General features: G+C 37.4%; 1 protein-coding gene across 13 annotated transcripts in view; it reads left to right on the top strand.

Annotated features, from left to right (window-relative positions):
* The window catches only part of MYO3B (myosin IIIB), a 194660-nt gene that overhangs the window by 58146 nt on the left and 116650 nt on the right, over positions 1-19864 (top strand). For 12 of the 13 annotated variants that reach the window (XR_007632098.1, XR_007632097.1, XM_050340309.1 and 9 more), the window contains one exon: positions 10401-10466. The exons of the other annotated variant lie outside the window; for it this stretch is intronic. Coding sequence is in view for 10 of the 12 variants with exons in the window: in XM_050340309.1 (XP_050196266.1) it covers positions 10401-10466 (66 nt within the window). In the remaining 2 variants the exon portion in view is untranslated. The remainder of the gene's footprint in view (positions 1-10400; positions 10467-19864) is intronic. 13 annotated transcript variants of the gene reach the window in all.

Here is a 19864-nt window from a genome sequence, read left to right as displayed (position 1 = left end):
GATTATTTTCCAAAGCCTGTCCGTTTTTTTCAAAAGACACGAGTTTTAAATTAGCATCTCTACAGATTTATTTAGATACAGTCTTATTGATATTATTGTGATTTAGTTCTGCATAAGAGAGGGTTTATTTGAATTGCTGTCATGGGACATTTTTTGTAATGAATAATTTTTTCGTGTTTATCATACTGTGTTTATTAGTCTTCACTCCAGCTATAATCTACAGGAATTCATAAGCCATACAGGTTTTTTTGAAAAGTAGACAAAAATTAAAGTATTTTAGAATAAAGTTTATTGGGTGGAATAGGAGAAGGAACAAATAAATTTCATTCCACATACAGTCCTCTTGCTCAGAAGGCACATTACCTTGAGTGATAATTCCTTTTTTAAAAAAATGGTACTCCTACACATCTTGTACATTTCTTTACACTTCAGCATTTATTCAGTCTATTACTTCAGAATATTTATAATGATCCATCCTAATGGTCCACTGGAAATATGCCACCATGAACTAATGTATTCCCTCTATAAGTTTTCATTTCCAAACTAGACTGGCAGAGCTATCAGAATAATATCAGTTCATACAAAGCTAAACTGAAAAGAGTAAGTAAGGTCTGAGTCATAATGTACAAAGAAGGTGTAATCCTTGTTTCCTGTTAAAATGCAGGGTTTGAGTGCTTGCTTTTGCAAAGTGTAATGATTGTATTGCATGTTCAGTACCAGCCATATCAATCATATGGTCATAAACTTCTTTATGGGGCAATTGCTACATTTATTTGTATTTCTGTAGAGCATCAACTAAGAAAATACTCCCCTCTGTGAAATGGAGGGATAAGATATCTTCCTCTTTGAGAATAAGAGCTAAATCAGACAAAGAAATTAAAGTAGCAAAAGTGGCAAAACCACTTCAGTGATTCTGTGAAGCAAGTTCCCCTTTTTCATGGGAACAATATAGTAAAAACATTTTATTCTTGGTGGAAAGTGGGCCCCAAAAAGCATGTCTCAGCAAGCTGAAAAGCCACAGGTACCCTGTGTTGCCTTGTGTTCAGAGCAATTTGAAGCCTAAGGGCAGAGTGAGCAGGGCTCTGCTTTGCCATCGTGGGCAGAGGGAGGTCTCAGCAGGAGCACAGAACTGTGGTACCGTGTTCCATGTCAGACTCCAAATTGTCTGTTCTTCCCTTGGCAATCTTCCTACACTTCTTGAAAGAATCAGTTTGTAGCATCCCTCTAAGACTTCCCCGAGCCAACTTTTACCTTTCCAAGAGTGGATATGCCTCACTGGGCAGTGCCTTCAGGCAAGTGACCTACTCAGGCCTCTTAAACTGGCTGATGTACAGTGGGAGTTTGAAACACATACAGTTCAGGACTTGCCCTGAGAAATTTATCCATGAGATTTTCACTTTCAGATATAAAGAGGTATTTTGGTTTCCCATACATTTCTACAAATATGCTGTGTAATTGCAATATTTTAATATTCCAGCTATAGAAGTGTAGTGTCTAGACAGCACCATATGTATTTCAGTCAGGCACGAAAGTATTGCTGTCCCATTTTTATATCTTTGGCAACTGACATTCTCCTGCTTTGCAAATTCACAGAGCAGTGATTTTAATAGAAAAGCAAAATACTACATTGCACTAAAGATGTGAACTGGTTATAAATAAAAATCTTTAGTATTACTTGCACTGTTTCAATTGCTGTTAATTTGCTAGTGCCTCTTTAGCTCTCTGAGACTTCTGTGAAGAAATGAGATAACAAAGCATAATTATAAGTCAATTATACTAAACTTTTGTTTTGAAGCTTGACCACTGAAATGCAAAGCTGTATGTTTTCACCTCCATCCCAAAACATTTCTGAAATAAAACACTTGTTTCTGTCTCAATGAAGCCAGAAACTGAAACTGGAAACTGAAGAGTAAATGACAGAAATGAATGATGCCTTCTCAGGTTCTGGAAAAGGCTAATGAAACCTTGCAGCTGCCAAATCAGACTGAAACCAGTGGCCTGTGAATTGCAGTGTTCAAGGGAAAAAGTCAAAGATAATCCAGATGTTCCCAAGCAGAACACTTTGCAATATTTTTTCATCCATTTTCTTTCTGTTTGTATGGACTAAAAAAAATCACATAACTAAGATTTGTTTTAATACATTTTCTGAAGGTTATTATTTGACCTTCAAGATAATTTAATGTTCTTAGCACATTATTTCTGTCTGTACTCATTACTTGAAAGGTGGCTTTTAACTTATCAGATATGTACCTTTTTGAATCACAGATTGCTTATGTGATGGAGGATTCTTAGAAGGCTTCTTTTGACAGCCTCTTTATAGTCTTCCTGAAGCACTTTTCTTTTGGCAATGCATAAAGTCAATCTTGAAAAGGAGATTTGTGCATAATTCTGGAACTGACTACCTTTTACCATTTATTTTTGCTCATTATTTTGCTGCCTGATGAAATATTATAAGCAGAAGATTTGTGAATAAATCTTGATTTAAGTGTGTTTTGAAGAGCTAGTTGATGTTTTGTTCATTTGTGGGCTTCCATTTGTTTTGCAGTTGAGCCCATAATTCATTGTTAATCTGCTAAGTCACTTAGTGACAGCAAAATAGTAATGTAAAGACACAAGCAAAAAGAGGCAAATGTGTATTTATGTGTTATGAAATATATAGCCATCATTCTCTTCTGAGAAAGAGTGAAAACAAATATCCAGTTTGGTTTTTACTAGATCAAGAACCTGTATTACAAAAAAGCCCCAGACTTAAAGAGTGGATTACTACCCTTGACCTTTTCAAGTAATTAGAATTCTGCAGTCTGTTTAACTTTCAACTCAATACAAATTTGTCATATGCTGTTGGATTCAGTCCAGACTTCTGTAACTGTGTATAGCCTATGGAAAATACAGAGCATCCATTCCAGTAAAGAGGGAAGGATCAGATAAGTCTCTTTCTGTAATTAAAAGATAGTAAAATACTTAAGCAAGAATATTTTTGTTTCAGCAATGAGGCAGTAATGTCTTCTGTTCTGCTTGCTCTTAACTAATTCTTTCCCCACAGTAGGTTTTCATCTTGGTTTAAAACAGCATAACCTTGTTAGAATTAAGGCAGTTACACATTATTTGAATAGATATATGCCTTTGGTATTCTAGAAGAGAATAAGTTGAAGTTGTATGTTAACAGTTTTGAACTAGATACTTACACAAGAAAAACAGTCCTCAGAGGAAAGGGATGGGGAGAGTGGGAAAGGAGAAACTATTTAGAAGTTAATCAATTGCTAGTGAAAAGGTGTCTGGATAGCAAATTTGGCAAAACATACTCCTTCTTCCCCTTTCCCTCAAATCTTTTCCTAGGATATACTGTACCTTTCATTCTCACAGAATAAAGGTCATTTTACCGGTGTTCCTTAGGAGCTTGGGTAAGGGACATTACTGGAAAACCACCTGGTGTAGTAAGACACTGATTACTACCCACTATTGGCTGTTCAAGCTGGCAGCAATGAAATAACAAAGAGAAGTCCAAGGGCAAGCAAAAGAGACTTCAGGGCCTTGGGACGATTGGTTGAAGAGTCAAGAGCACAGGTAGCGATTCCCTTGATTCTTCTGTTAACGTACAATAACATTGATAGGAATAGGCAGATCCATCAGGCCAATGTGTGGCTCTCAGGTTGATGTAATTGGAAAAATTTTGAGGTTTTTGACCATGAGATGATCTATAACATCTACTCTACTGAAACCTGATGGGATACTCCTGTCTCAGAGAGAAAGAAAGAGTTCTAGCACACAGGAGCTAGTGGGGCTCGTTAATAGAACTTTAAACTAGCTTGGAAGGGGAAAATACCAGGCTTGCCAGTGATGACCAATGGGATGCTGTGCCAAAACTTGAGGAAAAGAGCATTAATGGGATCCCACAATCTGCTTCATGAGGTGTTGGCTACAATGTACCACACCTGAAATGTTTCTACCACTATGCATGCAGCATGAGGAACAAAGAGCTCAAAGATTTGACCCAGTCCTGGAGATTTCAGAGTCACAGAATATGCTGAGTTGGAAGGGACCCCCAAGGATCATCGAGTCCAACTCCTGGCCTTGCACAGAACCATCCTCAAGAATCATACCACGTGCCTGAGAGTTTCATCCAAACTTTTCTTGAAATCTGTCAAGATTTGTTTTGTGACCACTTTTCTGGGAAGCCTCTTCCAGTGCCCAACCACCCTCTGGCTGAAGAACCTCTTTCTAATATCTAACCTAAACCTCCCCTGAGACCAGGCTCCATTCTTGGTCCAGTTCTCTTCAACATCTTTATTAAAAACCTTGAGGTATGACTTGAAGGGATATGAAATAAGTTTGGCGACAACATCAAATTGGGGGGAGCTGTTGACTCCTTTGAGGGCAGAGAGGCCTTGCAGAGAGACCTCAACAAATTAAACAAATGGGCAATCACCAACCATATGAAGTTCATCAAGGGAAAGTTCCGTATTCTACACCTGGTATGGGGAACCCCAGATGTATGTATAGCCTGGGGAATGAGATGCTGGAAAGCAGTGCCACAGAAAGGGACCTGGGGGTCCTGGTCGATGCAAGTTGAATATGAGCCAGCACTGCCCTGGCAGCCAGGAGGGCCAACCCTGTCCTGGGGGCATCAGGCAAAGCATCACCAGCTGGTCAAGGGAGGGGATTGTCCTGCTCTGCTCTGCACTGGGGCAACCTCATCTTGAATATTGTGTGCTGTTCTGTGCACTGCAATAGAAGAAAGATATTAAGGTATTGGAGAGAATCCAAAGGAGGGCAACAAAGATGGTGAAGGGCCTTGAGGGGAAGCTGTATGAGGAGCGGCTGAGGACGCTTCGTCTGTTCAGCCTGACTGAGGGGAGACCTCACTGCATTTACAACTTCCTTGTGAGGGGTTGCAGAGGGGCAGGCAAAGATCTTTTCACTCTCATGACCGGTGACAGGACTTGAGGAAATGGCATGAAGCTGAGTCAGTGGAGGTTTAGGTTGGATATCAGGAAAAGGTTTTTCACCCAGAGTCCTCTTGGGCACTGGAACAGGCTCCCTAGGGAAGCAGTCGCAGCACCAAGCATGACAAAAGTTCCAGAAGCGTTTGGGCAATGCTTTCAGGCACATGATGGAATTCTTGGGAATGGTCCTGTGCAGGGCCAGGAGTTGGTCTTAGTGATTGTTGTGGGTCTCTTCCAACTCAGTATATTCTATGATTCAGTAGTTAGAGTACTATGATTTAGCATTATAGTCTGTTCTCTTGCCCCATAAAGGTTTATGTAACTGTGCTGAGTCCTAAGAAACTAAGGATGATGTGAGTAACTGCTGCCTTTTCCAGTTGTATTGTATGCTGTGATTTGGTATGTACAGTCTCAAGATACAGTTTATGCCATGTCACCATCCCACCATAGGCGTGGGAATGCTGTGATTCCAGATCTGGTTAAGAGGACTGAGGGGAGATTGGTGCCCAGTACAACCAAGACTCACACAATTCTAGCTGTGTTGAGGAAATGATGTTCAATTGCCTCTGGAGTTCCCTAGATCAACTCAATGGGCAGACAATTGCTTTAGATCTGGAGCCATTTTGCCCTGATCTCACACCTCTGATATTAATTCCAATTTTGTTGTAAATCCTGTATTCTTTCTGATCTCCTGGTCTCTTGAGCCAATTGCTGCTATGGTTCCGAACCATGGAGGTTCAACATAGCAACATTCAGATTGGTTACACCTTTCCGTTGACCTAAAAAGCAACTTCAAATGCCTGCCTCCGTATAAATGGAGGATATTTTATTGATTCTCCACTCCTGCAGTTTCTATCTTAATCTTACAGAGCTGAATACAGAACACTGCTTCCTGCTGAGTGGACTTTGGTGAAATATATTACTGGAAGTCAGTCAAACTTCAGTGGACTTCAGTAGGAGACAGGTGAATAGCAGACTGTTCAGGGTCTGAATTTTTCACTGAGATCAGTGAAAACCTCTTACTGATTTGAATGGGCCACAAGCTGAGTGTATCAGGAAATCTTCTGAGCCCTGTTGAGAATTACCTGGTTATTTTTGGTGGATTACCGAAGGTGGGGATGCTCTGGGGTGGCAGGACTTTAAACTTGTATTAGAATTTATCAGGTATTAATTAGTATCAATTATTCATGTATTTTAGTAGAAATATTTTTTTTTCTGTAACCTTTTGTAAGGAAATCTCATTATTATGCATGGTTGAATTTGTGCTTTTTCTATGGCTGTTTCACTTGATGTTTTGAAATATGCATGAATAGTTTAATTTCATGAAAAACCCCATGCATAAACCTAGGCAACTGTCAATGGAACTATAATCTCTTTAGTCTGCTGGAAAAATAGTTCACAACATACTTGTATGGGGCGGTGATTGCCAGAGCCTGTTCATGGTGACAGTTGTTGGCTGTTCATCTCCTAATTTCCCACTAGAAACAATGGTAGCTCAATTAGTTGCAGTTTGGTCATTGGAGGCACTGTGTTGATTTCTGCTGATACAATGTATGATGGTGTTTACTGGAATAGTTTAAAAAATAGCAGACGTGTTTTCAGTTTTTTAAGGTTTGTCATAAATGAAATGATTTGTTTTCTCATTGCCAACAAATATCTATTATCCATGATCTGTAATTAGGTTCACAGCTTAATGTAAAGGATGAGTGATGCTCACTGAACTGCATCATTGGCCTTACTGTGGTAAAATGACCAATTTTGTTTCACCAGCTGTGACTTTGGAGGCAGGTTGAATGACAGGGAGTGCATAAGGCTCTACAGATTAAAATATTTCCAGCATACAACTGTGTGTGTCTCAGTCAGAATTCAGCTGCAGTTCTTGCTTGATAAGCTTGCTAATGTCTTCATGTTCTAAGGAACATTGTTCTCCTGTATGGGGTGTCTTGTACAGTCTCAACCCTGCATTTCTTACTGAAGCAAAACTCCCAGTGAAAAACAGCATGACCATTGAACACAACTATAGAAAAACTCCTCACAAGGGCAGTGCATCTGCCTAAGGAAATAGAGCATGAAGTTCTGTGACTAATTATGAATTATAGAAAGAACTAAAGGAAAAAGACACAAGTTGGGAAATAAATGGTTGATTTCTTTTCTTGCATCTAAAAAGGACATTTTCAAAAGACAAACCCAACTATAGCTGCTTTTTCCAGTAATATTCCTATCTACTTCTCACAATTTCCATCACTTACAATAGAAAATAAGACTGTATTGTCCTTCAGCTTCTTATACGTATGACAAGGATGATTGAAAAGTTGCATCAGTGTGTTCTAATTTTGTATGAAAACAGTGGGTTAAGTTATGTCAGCAAGGGGTAGCTTTTTAGTTTTTCTATGAATATGTTTTGAGTGCTGCAGAATCAGGCAGGTGTTGGCAAAATGCAGTGATGTTGGCTGATGCAAGTAAGCAAAAGCCATAGAACTCTGTATGTGGGAATTAACATAGTCTGGAATCACAAATGGCCCTAGTTTGATCCTTGAGCTGAAGTGGTCAGGCAAGTGTTGTTTAGCATCTAATGATGTATGTGAGTTGTTTAACCTTTTCTCTTTGATGTGATACAAATCAGGATATGAATTACAGGTATCTGATGGATTATTAATGGATTATTAATTTTAAACTGCAAAAGACTTGGCGTGCTCACAAAAAAAAGCTTAGAGTTACCTTTCTGTATCGTGCCTTTTCGTGTTACCCTAGAACTTGACTTTGAGTGTTTACTGCAGACATCCACCTCTGGAGGTGCCATGGAAGCGGTGGTGTTTTCTGCTATCACCACGAAACATTTCTGGTGTCTTAGGCAAAGTGAAGGTGGGAAACTGACACTCTTATGCCCCTTTCTGGAATCATTTATGGACATGATGCCAGAAAAGGATGGGCTGATTTTTTACTTTGTAGTTAAAGTAATGTTTTTCTTCAAGGGTGACCAATGTAATTTACAGACGGTTATGAAGTAAAGTTCTGGTTTTGTTTATCAGCTCAATTTTATAGATGGGGTACCTGAAAAGCATCAATTTAAGGGCCTAAATACAGAGGCCCACTAGTTGTATGTTTTTACTACAATGGCACTAGGAATAACATAGTATCTTCTATCAACAAATACAAAAGTATCAAGCTGAGGAAAACATCTATAGAGTTACAAATTCCTTGGTTGTGTTGATTTGGCTCAACCTCCAAGATAATAGGAATCAGTGAGAACTTAGTAGCTTAGTAATTTTTTAGACAAAACATGTTCTGTATGCTTAAAAACATGACTTTCTCCTTTAATCATTAACCTGGAAATGACTAAATGTGTTTCCTGAATCACATCTGCTCTGCTGATCTGTTCTTCCACGATGAAATCCCACCTGTTTCCATCATAAGAGCTGCAACTAATGTAAAGTATCTCTGTGTCTTTTCTCAGAATGTTCCTTATGAGATTGTTAACAAAGCCTCCAAACCATATGTTTTTTGTAAGCAGCATTGTTACCACCATGGGAAGACTTTGAGAACAGTGTGAACAGAGAAGACAAAACTGCATATTTCTTTAATAGCAGCAGCTTTTGAAAAAGCAAATTACTTTGCAGTGAAATTCAAAACTTCACATTAAATATTCAGTAGACATTCTAGAAAGAAATATGCTGCAATTCTCAGTGCAATGGAAGTTGATGTCATCAGAATTCAAAATGTCAGACAGAGTACCATTCCTACAACATAAAGACTGATAACATACACTAATCTCAGTTGGCTGTTCCTTAAAGCTGCTTGCAGAGGTCACATATGTGGGATGTGTGGACTGATAACCATTTAACCATTTTCATCATAGAGAAAGATGTTCTTAAAGTTTACCTTTCTTTGATAAAGGATTTTTTTTCTGGAAGTGTATCTAGAAATAGTATTGTTGGGTTTGGGGGGTTTTTTTGTTTGTTTTTAATGCTTGTGAAAAAATCAGATTTTGTGATGTGCACAAGCCTGGTAAAGGGAGGCAACCCTGAAATGTTATTGTCATTGAAAATAGCCAATCATTTTTTTTTTCCTTAATGATGAATTTGATAAGTGATGCCCATCTGAAACATTCTGGATTTCTTCACTTCATGAAGAAAATTGTATTCCCTTAGTCCCTTAGAGAAAAGTCATAACATATCATCTCAGCAAACTTGTCAGCCTGCAGTGTAATTTGAAGGCTACTTTTGTTCTGAAAAGATACAGATGAACAAAAGCGGTCCATCTATTAGAAAGCTAAATTGCAATTTTTTTCAAATGGTTTTGCTTGTATTTTTTTTAGAATAATTGTTAAATGGAACTGCTCTTTGAATGAATATGCATGGAAAAATTCTAGACTATTGAGCAAATCAGCACTAATTTATGTTGTTCATGCTGTTTGCCTTTTAGTTTTTGAGATGTTTCCAAGCAGTGTTATGCTGTGGAATGTGGTCATTCTATGAATGAGGTGATTCATGATACAATGCAGAATAATATTGTGTGTTTCTGTTGTTGAATAAGTCTTATTGTGATTTTTTTTTCTCTACCAGTTCAATAATATGTGACCCTCAAATGCAGCAAAAGACAAACCTTTAAGTTTCATAAAACACAAGTGTAATCTCAAAAAGTTAAATGAGACTTCAGTACTTAGCAAATTTTAAGTGTCAGAGGAAACCTCTGAAGGATAACATAGTATAATATAGTGATTTTATGAACAGTTCCTACTCTTAAGTTGGTCCACTTAAATTTGAGCCTCTTAAAATTTGGTTCACCTAATATGACCTATAGGTCTTGCTTTGTATGTTTATATAATCAAACTGTAACAGTAACAATTAGGAAGGAAAGGAATTATATGTCAACTAACGTGGAACTCATCAGAGTTGAAAAAAATTATTCTTAGGAAGACCATCTTGCTATGTAATGTGAAAATACTGTCTGCTAAATGTCAGTTTAAAAACAACATCTATTTTTAACAGTTTTAGAGTTTACAGTGTAATCCAAACTGGATATAGATTGAAACCCAGGCTGAAAATCCTACAGATGGTTGACAGTTTGGTAGTTCTTATGAAATCCATACTTGAAAAGTTTTGAACAGAATCAGTGACCTGGGGTAAAGGGCTAAAGTGGGGTAATGGTGAGGTTCATGTTGCATTTGCAGTTGGGCTGAATTGAAAGGGAAATGATGGGAAGTACACTGAGCTGTACTAACTACCAACTTCAAAGGTACTGACATAAAAGGAGAAGGACATGAAAAGAGAGCTGTCAGTGAATAAGCAGCAGCAAGAAAAACCCACCAGGCATCTGAAGGGGACACAAAGACAATTTGACTATTACTTCCTTAATCATCATTTTCTCCCTAGTGGAACCAGTATCATCTTTGATGACTATTCATGAGATAATTCCAGTAAACATTAACATTTTACACCCCAAAACTTTGTTTTTCAGAAATCCTCCTCCTACTTTGCTACATCCTGAAAAATGGTGCAGAGGATTCAACCATTTCATTTCACAGTGAGTTTTATTTTCTTATAAAAACAGCTTATTCAGCAGGACCTATGTGTGCCAATCTGAAAACAGAATTTGTTTATGGAGTTGCTGCTTTTGCAGGTTTTTTGTTTCAGTTTTCTTTTCATATACTCTAGACCATACTTCACTTTTTGAAAGCTATACAGCACAATTTGATTTTCTTATGTACTTTCTTCACAGCTTCTTGAAGTCCTTAGTTGATTTGCTTCTTGATTTTGATGGAACTAGAACAGGTTTATAAATATACCTGATTTCCTTGATGGTTTTGCAGTGTAATTTTGCATCAAGGAGAGAAAAGGATTAGTGATAAGACTGCTGGTCAATTTAAAATAAGAATTCGAAAGATAAGAAAGAACATAATTGCCTTTTTTCCACTTTACTAATGTTCAGTACATTGTATACCCAATATATGTAATTGAGCACCAATTGTACTAAGAGCATAATGGAGGCAGCTGTCACCAAACTAAAATATGCTTTTGCTTTACTTTTCTTTTTACAATGAAACTTGGAAATCACAGTTTAGTAGTTGCTAGCATTATATTCAAAAATCTTACAGCAACTTTTATGAGTGATTTTTAGTATTCTTCAGTATTTTATTGGGACCTATTACAGCCCAAACTGTGTAATGTGGGGAATAGTATTGTAAAACCCTTGTTTACACTGATCAAATAACCAAATACTTGAACTCCTTAGTACTGACTCTTCAAGATAGGTTTGAAAATATGCACATCTGCATTTTGAATCTTTTCTGATCCTTGATGCATGTAGTTACTTGTAGAGTACAGTATCCCTACCTGATATTTTTTCAGCTAGTTGTGTAGCAGTGTCTTTCCATTTTAGGAGATGTTGAAAATAGACTATTGCAAATGTTATTACTAATCCATGAAAAATATTATTTACTATGCTGATCTTTAACCAGGCAGGAAGGTGAGGTACAGTGTAATGTTTGGCCTACAAAGGAAGGCCATTACTGTCATTGCTGCAATGTAACTCAGAATCTCTTCCAGTGTAGGTAGTAGAAGTACGTTCCTCTGGAGCAAATTGACCCAAGTTCTGGTTCTCCACAATGCATGTCCTTGTTTACTCAGCAGTGTACATTGTCATCTGCAGCAGATTCAGTGTTTGATTGCAAGGTCACCAGGTGTTGGTTGAATTTCATTCTATTATAGAAAAACATTAGGTTTATTGTACTTAAAGATCATAGTCTATTTTCTGGGGGACTCAATAACTGGTGGGTTATATTCCACTTGTAAAGTCACTGCATCTGGTAAATAAGATCATGTTCCTGTTTCAGAAATGTTGTGTATTAACCTTCAGCATTGCTATGTAAGTTTTTCTTTTTTCGTATCTTCCCTTTTAGAAGTCATCACTGATCTTATAAACAATACAAAAACTCAGTTTGACGTAACATTTGTTCATTTCAGCATGCACTGTTCATAAAACAAGTCAGATGTTAATACGTTATGGCTAAACTTGTTTTTAATCTAGTGGTGTTTTGACACCTTCAAATCGTATATTTTTAATCACATGGATTATTATTTACTTTTGCTTTATTACTTCCTCACCAGCAACTTTTGCAGGTTCTCAACTCTTGCTTTTCCTTTTTATAGTAATGTGCCCAATGAAGTAAGGAAATATGCTCAAATACAGTCTCTTAATATGGAGAAATACAACCATTGTAATAAATATAGCTCCCATTAAGAGAATCCTGAAGTGGAATCCTCTGTGACATTGTTTGATTCTTGGGCACGTGTTAGTAAAGTTGTTGATAGAGGTTACAAGATGTTTTTACGGAGGCTTGGATTTACATTAGTGGATTTTCTAGAAAAATTTAAATAATGAAACATTGGATCATACAACTGCAAACCTTTTAGCCATTACTGATAATTGGCTCATTTATATGCATTAGTTATGCATTTGTTGATGCCCACCTTGTGACAGCCTAGCCATGATAAATTAAAAGCGGTGATTGTATAAATTCCATACTGCCTTTTATCCATATGTTAGGACCTTGCCTGATGTTTCTGTCACCCTTGTGATGAGTGGTTAGCTTTGAATAATTTCATTATCTACCTCCTTCCTGACTCTAACATCATTTGCATAACAAGCTTATCTAGTTCAAGTTGTGGGCCAGACCTGTGTACTGACAAAAACCGAGGATACAGCTTTGGCTAAGCATACTTTTGATTTCAGTTCTGTTTACGCAGTAATTTTATTTATGTCAAGACTGCCAAACCTGGTCACTGTAGCTTTTTTCACCCCACATTCTCATCCCTGTAAATGCCTTTGTCTCAAGAGGCATTTTTGTTATAAGTGTTCTCTCACATACTACAGCGATTTACAATGTGCCTGAGCTGGAAGTTTCAACATACTGTTGTTGGTAACTCTTTAAGCTGTTAAAATAGTGATCATATATTTTTCAGAAATGAAGTCTGTATTTTTAACTATAATACTACTGCCCCAAGAGATAGTGATTTTGCAGTAGCGTTTTAGTCAGATGCAGTAGTTACAAACTGTCAAGATAGTTCTTAGCTCGGTGAATCTATGTTTCTATTCCCAACATTGTTGACCTTGACTTCAGATGACTGCAGTGTGTTGTTCTCATAAGGATTTTTACAATAGTGAAGATAGTGAATCTGAGTTAGATATTTTGTTTTAAAAAAATACAGATAAGACACAGTTTCAACTGTCATTTCTGGCAGCGACCTAATTTTGTGTTTGGTTTCTACTAAGATACATGCAGCCCATACATACTTCTAAAAGATCAGTAAAGTTCTGTGTATGTGTATTTATCTGTATTACTGTGATTGTGCATGAAAAACTTGACACTCCACTCATGAGAGATGAATAATTATCTATTTTATCTACTTATTAATAGGATTTACTATTTCTATAACACCACGTAAACAACCACAGCAGTTGTTGGAGGATTGGTATCTAAAAATAATATACTTTTACATATGTTTATTTTTGTGCTGATTTAAAATATTTGTTTTGAAGAGTTCACTCTAGGCATTTCTCATGAATGTTTATGAAGATTTTTGTTAATGGCTGCAGCATAGATGACATTGCTTTCATAGGTTAACAATTTGTGACCACCACCACCATTTGAGACATACAGTGTTTCAGAATTGCTTCATGAAATAATACATTAAAATGAATAAAAATTACTATTCACAAAATTATCTTACGTGCTGCAAGTAATTTTCTTGGCGCTTTAAAACTTGACTGATCCCTAGGGGTAAATAGAAGAGTTAATGTGTTCTTGGAGCAGAAGAATACAATAACGTTTATTTACATTACATCACAAAATGGTAATTTTAATTAAAATGAGCAGTGGTATCTCCAGAGACAGACATTCTCCTTTTAAATTTATTTAATCAATGATTAGCTATTATGGCTCTTTGAATTAATTAGTCATTCTTGAGCTGGAGGGAATTAAAGAATTAAGAAATTCAGGAAGTAATAAAGTCAAAATGTGAATTTAAGGATTTATGGTCACATTTATCATCAAAATGTAACTTTTAGCAATGACGTTGCAAATACAATACAAATATAATATTTTCATCTTGATAAACTCATTTTTTGTACTCAATTTAAGCATGGCTTCACAAGCTGAATTCCATATTGATGAGCCTACATTCAGATTTATTCAATTAATAGGTCAGCTAGATTATATAAGTTTTAAATGATCCATTTAGATTTAACTTCTCTGAATGCAGACAACATTTTTTCCCAATCTAAGCAATTGTTTAGTGACATTTTGTTTGTATTACATAAAGAACATTTTACTGTTTCTGTCACTGAGAACATGATACGCATTTGACATAACTTCTTAATTTCACAGTTTCTAAGAGGACAAAAAGGTTTGCAAATGTCAGAAAGATACAGACTGTGATGTGTAAGGTTACCACCAAAGCTTTAAGTTTTCACATTTCATTCATTGATGTAGCCTCTCAGAATCTGTCCACAGATGGACTTGTAATGCTAAATTCTAGTACCTCACAAAAGATCTCCACCACTCTTGAATACTGAATGAAACATATATCTTTATACAGAGGAATGGACATATATTATGAATACAATTATCTTCTACTTTCTATGAGCAGTTGTAGTAAAAATCTGCCTCAAATCAGCTGCACACTCTAGTGTCAAAGTGGGAAACCTGTTGTAATTTTTGAAGATTTAGAAGAGGTAAAACTACTTAATACACCTAATTTTACAATTTCAGATGTGTGCTGTAAATTATACTGTATGGTGCTTGATATTGAATATTAAACTGAAAGATTAATTAAGAAAAAAGGTGCTGGTGACATTTCAGTGTTTGAGTATTTGTTTCATTGTTAGGGAGGATTAGTAATTTACAGCATTTACTACCAGAAGGCAGATCAATAACGTTGTGTGTTCTGACCATCAGAGTTTATACTGCGCATGTGATTATTGAGTTCTTTGTCATAAATTCAGTCTTTCATCCTGATATCTGATTGTAGCAGAATGAACAGTAAAATCCTTATTATTTATCGTGGGATGCTGTTCAAGGCAGGAGACCTATTTAACCTACATACATACCCTTAGTGCCCAGGGTTTGCTTTTCGCAAAGCGGCAGCTCTAAGTGGTCCTGAAGATAAGATTATTTGTATCCTGTGTGTCCTGTTGAATTAGGACTGAAAACAGAAATGCTGTTGGCAAAGCTGTCACAGTTTTTTAGTTCATTTTTGCAAATGAGTGACCTGCAGCAGTGGGGGTTGGGAAGGCCTGGAACTGGAAAGCAAGGAAGTGTCAGAGAAGCAGGCACATCCCTGCATCATTATTACAAATGTAATTAATAAAATATCTTTTCTTCTCCACCTCTCTGCTGCATGTAACTGACAATTGTCTGTCACAGCTACATGGGGTGCAGAGGTAGGAGGAACACTCAGAGTAACAGATTGGAACAGAGCATTTTAACAAGCTAAAAAAACCCTCCAAGATGATTATTTTTCCTTCCTTGACAGGAAAGTTTCTGACCTAATGTACTTGGCCTAGATGATGTTGCTTGTCAGTGTCTGTCCTTCCATTTCTAAAAACAAGAGTGCTCAACCCAGTTGGGGTCATGCTCTTGATTTCTCTCCATTAATCTTTCATCACAAATTAACCTTGGGATGGAAGTAACCCGGCATGTGGGGAGGTGAGAGGGGGGTGTCTCAGAACCCAGAGACCTCCTTCTCCCTGCTTAGGGAGAGGTTCAGTTGTATATGACCTTACTCTTTCTTCTCTTTCTCTGGGAAATCTCCATTCTAGATCCCCAGATGAGCCATCTCTATCTTTGGGGGCATTCTGGTAACTGCATTTTCTGGGATTAGGAGAAGAGAATCTTAGCACTTCAGGATGACCTGAAGTCCTGTTTGTGACCCTGGAAAACTCATCTAATAGCAGAGTCCTGGAAAGATTCCTCACTGCTAGACAGCACGTACTTGTGCAAGCAGTGAAGTATTTGGAGGGCAGGAGAGAGTGGCCTAGAGCTGTGCGTGGAGAAGGTGATGGGGAAAGCACCCTGAAGACCCAGGTAGTGGCAGAGAGATAGAGACCAGAGGAGTGACAGTGAGGACTTTATCTAACCATTTGTTGAACAGATCAGAGACTTTATATCTCTGTTACCCAGAGGTTGTTTTGTGGATTCCCCAGCTATAATAGAGAGTCATCATTTCTTCCAAATATTAACCTGTGCATCTTCTGTTAACACAGATGTTAAACAGTTACTAGATGTCTGGTTGGAAATTTAGTTTATGAGGCAAAATGAGTTCCAGCAATCCCCTGCTAGCAGATAAGAAATCATCAGAAAATGTAGCATTTACAAAATGTAATAATTGAAGAAAAAAAATACTGGAGATAAATCATAATGTGACTAAGCTATGAGAGTTGGAGTTGCTTGATTTCTTTCTTTTTAAAGAAAGTATTTTTGGTCAAATAGACCATAATAGATCTGATGAATTTCTAAAAGAAATAACTGCTGCTGCTCTACTTAGGTTTGGCTGCAATAGTGAATGACATTAGTAATTGTTTTCTATTTCTGAACACACAGGAGATTTAGACCACCATTGCAGTTCTTATGAAATCTGTTTCTTTCTGCTTATTCATTAGTAAATATTAGCTCATGAAGGCTGTTAAATATCTCTGCTTTTCAGTCATCTAATTCGCTACTTGTGAAATGGCAGTTTACATTGTTTGGACCCAGCAATTCCATCAATGTTATCATCCAAGTGCAAGCAGCCAGTGAATTTTTAGAGGCTGTCTCAGATAGGCCTGTGTATGGGAGTCTGCTCTTATCCTCTGCTAATAAATGCTTCATCTTTGCTTGTAATTGTGGCAGAATGGAAATGGTGCTTAGGAGCCTGGCTGTGAGATTGCAGCAAATGGCTGCAACCTATGTTTAATGTAGTGACACTAATGAATTCTGAGTATTAATTTTCAGCTAAGAAAGCATGATGAAAGATACTAGAATTTCAAATTAGGTAATGGATTGACTTTCATCAAGGCAAACATGTACAATATTTGTTTCCTTTTCAATCTGTACTTAGCCTTCCTGTTATTTTTGATTCAAAAAATAGCAGACCAGAAATATTTTCATCATACTTTATTTGAAACCCATCTTGTAGTAGATTTGCTCGTCAATTTGCTCGGTTCAAAGTAATGCACTACTTTTTTTTTTTTTTTTAAATTTCTGTGGGCCAAACAAATTGGCTGAATTTGCAGGTGCAGCACATTTACTGGCTTTATGAGTAATTGCAGCATGGTTGATGTTTGACAGTGCCTAAGCTAACTGTCCAAATTAGTCTTAAATGAATGCTCAGATGAGCAGCTGAAGAGCTGAAGATGTTTTAGTTTTCTCCTGTCCTCAGAAGCAAATCTTTCAGTGATAGGGCTTCTTAATGTTTTTTACATGCACAGCACAAGCACTGATTGCAGATTATTTTCTTATAAGTGAAATTGTAAAAGCTGTTTTGTTCCTGTACTCTTTCAGATGTTAATATCACTGAATTTTTGTGCATTACTTCTTGATTTCTCTTTTCTGGCCTGTTTGTTAGGTATATTTCCTGACTGAATTTACTGGCAACTTTGAACTCAGACACCCATATGATTAACTTTTCCACACATTATAGTTCTAAGTCAGGGTGCAAGTCAGTAAAAAACTCTGTGATAATGCTCACGTTTGTGCAGGCTTTGGCATTGTAAGAGCTGATATTCTATGTTTTTTTCCTAAAGAGAGTTACAGTGTCAATTCTGCTTCCAGTGAAGGAGATGATACCTTTCTGAACACTTGCAGTGACACTGGCAGTCTGATCTGTCATTCTTCATTAGCACATAGGTAGTGGCCCAAGGACCCTTATTTTACAGGTGATGTTGAATAAGAACTGCAGCAGCAGGAGGTATTCGTGTTACACTAAAAGCAACACAGTTGAAATAACAGTGTGTAGAAGCAGAGCTTGTAACCTCAGAATATTAATGGGTCTTGTCTACATAGAGAGGAATTAGGACAAAGGAATATAAGGAATTAGGACAAAGGAGTATACGCCAAGAGGATAAACATAAGGACAGATCTTTTCAGTGTCACATAACAGCTCTCCATCCTGGATCCATTACAGCAGGCCTGGTGATACATCAAACGGGCACTGAGTATTTGAGTACACACTGAGCCCACAGTACCTTCTGTGACTAAGCTGCAAGCTAGTTACCACAGTTTGAAACATGGTGAGGAGTAATTTCTAGAAGTCACTGTGTCAACACCTCTGCTGGTTTAGAGCTAAAGGAGAGTGTATGTGCCATACACACTTGAATTCCCTATGGCCTGCTTGGTCTTTCTGCTGCTGTGCTCCTAAAGTGCTAGGAACTTGCTGTTTAACTTGATGGATTAAACCAACCTCACTGGAACTGTACGTTCTCCTGTCAGTCTCTCCTCTGAAATGAAGTAGAAATACTTGCACACAAAGTTGCAGATGTGAATATAAGTGGCTCTCCCTCACTCTTGCATGGCTGTAAGTTATGAGCTCTCGCTTTGTTGTGTCACCTCACTACCCATCTGAAAGGGCTCTGTTCTTCCAATGCAGGCACAAACTTGGCACAACAGTAGGCTTGCTCTGTCTGAGCTTGGAACAGAGTTTGATCACAGAATCACTTTGATATGTCTTGTGTCATTACTTTGGTCATCTTGTCATTTAACAAACTTTTAGTTGCATGTCAAGCGAAATCCTGAGTGACTACAGATGGTAGAAATATCCTACTACCAGAGAATGAAGGCTGCATATAGATGAAACAATAGAAAAACATCAATAGGTGAATAGACAAACATCAAAGGTGAAGAGTACCATGCACACAAAGTGAATAGTCATTGGGCAATGCAGGACTATGCAACAAAAGCAAAGGTAATCCTAAAGTAGTCTTCAAGACTAGTCCCTCACAGGACTTACCTATGCTCATTAAAATATCTGCCAGACCTAAACAGCTCACAGTTCAGGTATGTAATAGAGAAGTGAAGAATTTTTTCTCCAAAATGTTTTTCTTCTGTCTCTTCTTGTTGGGCTTCCTTAATGAATGCAGTATCCTGGACATTTGGATGTTTCACCTAGGGACCATCTATATAGAAAAATAGATCGTGTCTAGAGGTGCATTGTTCCAGAGCTCAAGAGTATAATTCATATTAATAACTACATGCCACCAGGTCAAAGGTCTGCATGTTCTTCACACTTTTGATAAACACAAGATATGCTGTCTGGAACTGTGTGATTTATTGAAGAGAATCCATTTAAACTCTAATGTTATTATCTGGGAAGCAGTTGCCTTTTGTGATAGGACAAAGGGTAATGATTTTGAACTAAAAGAGAGTCAGTTCAGGCTAGATACCTGGAAGACTTTTTTCCACTGAAGACGGTGCAACACTTGAACAGGTTGCCCAGAGAGGTGGTAGATGCCCCATCCCTGGAAACATTAAGGTCAGGTTGAACAGACCTCTGGGCAACATGATGTAGTTGAAGATGTCCCTGGGCATTACAGGGATTGGACAAGGTGCCCTTGAAAGGTCCCTTCCAACTCAAATTATTCTGTGATTCTGTGACATAGGTTCACTTGGATTCAGTTACAGTACTGAAAAATTCCTTATGTAATCAAATTCAAAAGACAGTTTATATATTAACAATATAACATAAATACAGTAAATTTGTAATTATTGACAGAACGGTAAAAATCGTAAGTGCACGAGCTTTTCAGACTGAAATCTCAGCTTTGGATTCTTGCCATCAGTCTGTGATTTTGCATAGTGCATAGTTTTTGTTGTTTTGTTCTCTTTTCCCCTGCCTTCCTGATTAATGTGGTCTTTCTTTTCAAATGCTTTTTTCCTTTTTCTCGGGAAA

This window comes from Myiozetetes cayanensis, unplaced genomic scaffold, assembly GCF_022539395.1.
Source record: "Myiozetetes cayanensis isolate MyiCay16 unplaced genomic scaffold, myiCay2020 scf9, whole genome shotgun sequence".
NCBI lineage: Eukaryota > Metazoa > Chordata > Aves > Passeriformes > Tyrannidae > Myiozetetes > Myiozetetes cayanensis.
Note: the sequence above shows the minus strand (reverse complement) of the source record. Positions and strands in the feature narration are given on the sequence as shown.